Source organism: the organism of the source record quoted next, unplaced genomic scaffold (assembly GCF_019419815.1).
Source record: "Pyrus x bretschneideri cultivar Hongxiangsu unplaced genomic scaffold, Pyrus_bretschneideri_v1 Contig36, whole genome shotgun sequence".
NCBI classification, from domain to species: Eukaryota; Viridiplantae; Streptophyta; class Magnoliopsida; order Rosales; family Rosaceae; genus Pyrus; species Pyrus x bretschneideri.
In genome coordinates, this window is record NW_025999679.1 from 3,227,792 (window position 1) to 3,233,568 (window position 5,777).

At 33.5% G+C, this 5,777-nt stretch overlaps 1 protein-coding gene across 2 annotated transcripts; it reads left to right on the forward strand.

Annotated features, from left to right (window-relative positions):
- Positions 1 to 1,322: 1,322 nt before the first annotated feature.
- LOC103950461 (transcription factor bHLH35) lies at positions 1,323 to 5,550 on the forward strand. 2 transcript variants are annotated; one of them, XM_009361673.3, is made up of 5 exons: positions 1,323 to 1,469; positions 1,610 to 1,772; positions 2,127 to 2,357; positions 2,576 to 2,746; positions 5,311 to 5,550. In XM_009361673.3, exons 1-5 carry the CDS (start codon positions 1,396 to 1,398, stop codon positions 5,398 to 5,400), a joined length of 729 nt encoding a protein of 242 aa, XP_009359948.2. In that variant the 5' UTR covers positions 1,323 to 1,395; the 3' UTR covers positions 5,401 to 5,550. The 2 variants fall into 2 exon arrangements, with proteins under 2 accessions (XP_009359948.2, XP_048447862.1); XM_048591905.1 differs by having other exon boundaries at positions 1,328 to 1,469; positions 1,607 to 1,772.
- Positions 5,551 to 5,777: the final 227 nt, after the last annotated feature.

Genomic DNA, 5,777 nt, shown 5'->3' on the forward strand with positions numbered 1-5,777 from the left:
AATTCTTGGCATAAGTTTCATGCAATTCATAGTAACGAGTGCTTCGTCAATGCTTATGGTTTTCAAAGAACTTAATGATTCTTGCTTGTATCTCTATTATGCAATTCATGTAGGGAACTTGTGGGGAATGCTTTGGGTTGTCGTATGCAATCATCCAATTCAATAACGTGAGGAAAATCTGAGGGTTAATTAGTGCAATTCACGGTTAATCTGGGGTGTTGAGGTTCATGGTTTATCGGAAAAGCAACTGGAAATCAATTTATGTTAGAAAGTATCATGTGTGGAGAAGTATCCCTTGGCTATCCCATCATCCATTAGTTTTTCTTATTTTCGTCCAAAATCTGTTTTAAAGTTTTAAGTTACTTGTTTTCTTTTAAATTCGTCCAAAATCAAAACCCCCTTTCTTATTTGTTCCAAATCTGTCCAAAAGGGTCTTTTTGAGTCTTTAGAGTCAAAACCAAGTGTATTTTCGTCCAAATTAAGTCCTAGAGTCTAAATTGAGTCTTTTTGGTTGTTTTGAGTTGTTTTGAGTCTTTTAAATTTGTTTTTGGTCATATAAGTTAGTAAGAGTCTTGTGAGGTCATTTAAAGTGTTTTAAAGCATATTTTCACATCCTTGAGTCAATTTTCATTAGATTAGCAATCCCTCCTAATCCCCGGCCTAGAACGATTCCTACTTATATCTATACTACAATTGTCAAAAAGAGGGTTTAATTTGAGTGCTATCTTTTATCACATCAACCACCATCACTATTGTTGTCATCACCATCACCATAACCACCTTCAACACCTTTGTCACCATAATTTTGCCTATGAAACTACCAACCTTACACCACCACCACTATAACCGCTGCCACCACCATTGCTACCGTACCAAACACTTGTACACAATTTTTCGTACTCACATCAGGTTTAAAAGGAAAGACCATCAAACACTCAACTTCCTTATTAATGCATATTTCTCCCGTTGTGCGATAGGCGTGTGGACATTCTCCTCGATCTCACTCAAGGAACAAAAATTTGGAAGTTCCCATTCCAGCCGAATTGTTAGGAAAATTCAAAGCACACGCCAAGTCTTGGTACCAGCCTTATCTTTTTGTTTATTATTTGTTTGTCGTAACCTCAAGAGAGAAAGTTAGGTACGTAGTTTTCAGCCTTTTTATTTGCAGTGCTGTCCTTATTACGCGGCCTTGTAGACCACATTTTCAATTTCAGACTTACAGTGATGACTCACTCATTCGACGGTGTAGATCTTTTCTAGGAAGAAGCATCAGAGCTTCCTCTGTCCCCACGTGTGTAAAATACAATTCCCTCCACCTATAAAATTCATTCACCGTCTCCCAAAATAATACCTCTCTCTCTCTCTCTCTCTCTCTCTCTCTCTCTACAGTCCGCCATGGACAACATTGGAGATGAGTACAAAAATTACTGGGAAACCAATATGTTCCTCCAAACCGAAGAGCTTGACAGGTATTTACTATAAAAAAAACAAAAAAAAGCTTGAAAAATATTACTGTTTTAAGTTTTTTTTTCTTCTCTTCCCAGAATTAAGGAAGTACATGGTATGAATTGTTACATGTATGCTACTTTTGACACCAAATTTTCAGCAGTTGGGGTTTGGATGAGGCGTTTTCGGGGTACTACGATTCGAGCTCGCCGGACGGAGCAGCTTCCTTCATGGCCTCCAAGAATATTGTGTCTGAGAGGAACAGGAGGAAAAAGCTCAATGAAAGGCTGTTTGCACTTAGAGCAGTGGTCCCCAACATTAGCAAGGTAACCATACAATAATAAGCACTCCAAACTTTCTATAATTAGAAAGAAAAAGATATTTGTGAAGAGTGTAGAATGAAATTTTTGGAATACTAATAACAATTCTCTAACTAAATTGTTAATCTTAATAATTCATGCACAATATTCTCTCTCCTTAATTATTGCAAGGTTAGCAGTTGATTACTATTCTTTAATTAATTTGCTTCCTCGTATTATAATATGACAATCAAATAACAACATGACCCTATATTTTACTTTATTTTTAAAGAGAATTGTGTTCATGATTTGGGTTTTATATCTCTTTATTTTTATATATTTTTTTACAAATTTGGTTTTGTTGTTGGGTTTGGAGGACAGATGGACAAGGCCTCTATAATCAAAGACGCCATTGACTATATCCAAGAGCTGCATGAACAAGAAAGAAGAATTCAAACAGAGATAGTTGAGCTTGAATCTGGAAAATCAAATAAAAAGTTGGGTTCCGATTTCGAACAAGACCTACCGGTCCTGTTGAGGTCAAAGAAGAAGAAAATCGAGCACCTCTATGACTGTGGAGAATCAAGAATTTCCACAATCGAAATCCTCGAGGTGATTATTAATTAACTCAGTCATTCATCTAAACACAACTTTACAAAAAATGGCTATCGACACCTTAGAAAAGCTTCGTCATTGGGACAATGGCGTTTGAACATTAAAAAAGAGCGAACGATACACATGTTAATTAATTAATTAATTAATTAGTGATGTAATATTATATTATCATATGCAATAATCTATTAGTTAATCATGTGTGACTTTGTTTACAGCTTAGGGTTACATACATGGGTGAAAAGACGTTGGTGGTGAGCTTGACATGCAGTAAAAGAACGGACACAATGGTAAAATTGTGCGAGGTGTTCGAATCTTTGAAGCTCAAAATCATTACCGCGAATATTACTGCTTTCTCCGGAAGGGTCTCGAAGACGGTCATCGTTGAGGTAAATTACTTGTTCCTTACTACTTTTTAATTAATTTACTTAGTCACTTGCAATTTGTTTGGTAATTTACATGAATAGAAAATTCAGTACGTGTTGGCCAGCTTGTTTTTTTTAAGGAGCGATAGTGTCATTGTGACATCAGTTTTTTTTTTCTTTAGAGTGACATCAGTTTTTTTTTCTTTAGAAACGATAATGTCACTATGACAGCATATGATTGGTGAGTAACATTGAAATTATGGGATACTTGCTAATTAACAAATAATTTGTTTCTATGCGATAGTGACTCAATTAAATTTCTCAACTTTTGAAAAGAAAAAAAAAATTAAATTTCTTAACTATTTAAAAATCTTTTGACCATCCATAAAAAAAAATAATAAGAATAAAAATAATATTTAACCCTAAAGATATTTGTAATTTTAACCATATTATTCAACTTATGATATTAATTAGTATAATTAAATGTTTATTGACATATTAGCTTTTACATATATGACATGGTGAAACAAGATGTTAGATCACAAGAATTAGTCGTATACAAATAAGTAATATTATATTTAAATAAAAGGAAAAGAGATAAAGAAAGTGATTAGATGTTAGATTACAGAGTCAGTGGAGTTTGAACACAAACCGTGATGCAATGATAACATTCTTCTTCATTATTGTGGTAAACGATCACTTGCAATATGAAAATAGTGATAAAATGTCATATTTTAATCCAAATAATAGCCAAGATAATAGTAATGAAAGAGGTAAATTTGAGGGTCCACCAGAAGCACAAGCATTGTAAACCAACAGAGAGCACTTTGAATAAAGTGACTGATCTCCATTATGAGATGTGGCTGGTTAGAGCAATCCAGAGTGCCCGAATACAACCAGTCGATGAACAAAAGTGATCAAACGACCCCATTTTGATTTTCCACTTTAACATGTCTTCCACTTTCGCTCTAACTTCATTAATTTCGTGGATAAGTTTTTATTTAAAGTTGAAACAATAATATAGTTTAATTAAATTTATGGACTGGTACACTTAAAAGATCTTTTAAATCATGTGAGTACGATATTCAGTCCAAATCACATAACGATCTATAAATAAAGCAAACTTATCTAAACGATGGATTGCACTATTATTGTGACATGAAATATGAGATCACTTTTTTTATTTCCTCTTTTTCTATTTTTACTCAATTTTATTTTATCGTTTCCTTTTTATGCGTCTTTAAGGAGTTCAAACCTCGTTAGGGCTTAAAACTTTACAATTTTTTACCATATTGTTATGGTTTTATAACTAAGTGACTTCACTCCATTCATTTCAAAACCATAAGAACTCAAAATTAATTATTCAAATTTCTTGGTGATATGAATTGTGTGATGGAGGTGATACGTAATGGGAGGATACATTTTCTCATTCGCTAATTAAGAGAGATATAATATGTTAGTATAGAAGTTGCTTGTATTGGATAAATTTGTGATGTCAAGGGATCAATATATAAATAAATTTTTACTTCTCAAGTTTACATATCTTCATTAAAAGATGCTCTGATAGGCGTGAAATCGAATTAACCAATAGTTTGCGAATGATTTGCATGCATGCACGCAAACAACTTATGAAAGTAAACCACATGAAGTGCTTCAGTGGTAAGGTCACGGATTGTGACTTCCCAATAAACAAAAAAATGTGGACGGATTCGGATTCTATGTTTCTTCGAGCTGGTGAGTCTGTTTGACTGTGGTCCCGGTCAAGGTAAAATTCCTCATAGCCTCTCCAGGCTCGAAAGGGATTGATAACCGTGGTTTGCCAAAAATGTTAAATGGCCGAAGTAGGTTGCCCTAAAAATAGGAAAAAAGAACTTGTGTGGGATAGTGTTTCTCAATCCTTTAGTCTCAACCAAATAAAAACTTCGTTTATGGTCCCAATTTGTACCATCTCTGCTGCAATTTCTTTTTCTTGTTTTGTTTTGTCATATCTCCAAGGAAGAATACAAGACACGACCTGAAAGCTCGATTGTTACATCTTCTTTTGTTTTGTTTTGTTTTGTTTTGTTTGGTTATTTCACTTTTATTTTTTTTATTTTTTTATTTTTATTTTTAAACCTTTCCACCATTTGCTCCTTCCTTTTCAATAAATTTAATTTTAATATTTCGGAGTACTGTTCTGTTTTATTAACAAATTAAATCTCCTTTTCTTCCTTCTTTATTCATAAATTGGTTCTTCTTTTATTTCAACTCCATGAAGTGGTGGTTACTGTCCAAAATTATCAAAACACATTTCCACTAATTTATAATTTATGTTTTTGGTTACGCCATCGTAAAGATTTTCGTTCTATATTATTTATGCAAGTAGTCATGGTTTGTCCACTACGCATTAGGTTAGAACTATCCCATGCATCTCATCATATGCATCATCATCATACTATCTCGACAGCATTCGGAGTCGATGCTTCACATATTGAATTAGTGAATCAAGTTGGAACATCTAATTCGGTTTTATATATTACAATGGATATTATTATTCTAAATTTGTAAGGCACTAGTTAATAATAGTTAATTTTCAATTGATTTTGCAGGCAGACGAAGAAGAAAAGGATCATTTGAAGATAAAAATTGAAACAGCCATTGCAGCTTTGAATGATCCACAAAGCCCCATGAGCATATGATCATGATGAAGTTCCATTTTTCAAATGATCACTGCTGTTTTAGGGTTTGACCTTTAATTTGTCGATCTTGTTTCTGTTGGAAATGTCTTTTCTTTGCTGGGTTTTTTCCTCTGCTTTTTCCTTGATGAAGAAGATCCTTCCCTTAAATCATTTGGTCTTGTTTTTTATGTGGAAAGTAGTTAACTAGTACATGTTAATAATTGCATCATGTTGTAGACTGTAGTAAAACATGTCTATGAATAATTGGTTACCCATATTGCTCGAGAAACCCCACTTTGTCGGAATACTTAGAATTATTCAGATTATGGTGTGGGTGGAGCCAGCAAAACATGAAAGCTACACGACCCATAACAAAAACAACTAAACAAAAATAATAC

Coding starts and splice junctions, on each gene's coding strand:
- LOC103950461 (XM_048591905.1), top strand. CDS start 1,396: ATGGACAACATTGGAGATGAGTACAAAAATTACTGGGAAACCAATATG. Junction 1,470..1,606: donor CAAACCGAAGAGCTTGACAG/GTATTTACTATA, acceptor CCAAATTTTCAG/CAGTTGGGGTTTGGATGAGG. Junction 1,773..2,126: donor TGGTCCCCAACATTAGCAAG/GTAACCATACAA, acceptor TTTGGAGGACAG/ATGGACAAGGCCTCTATAAT.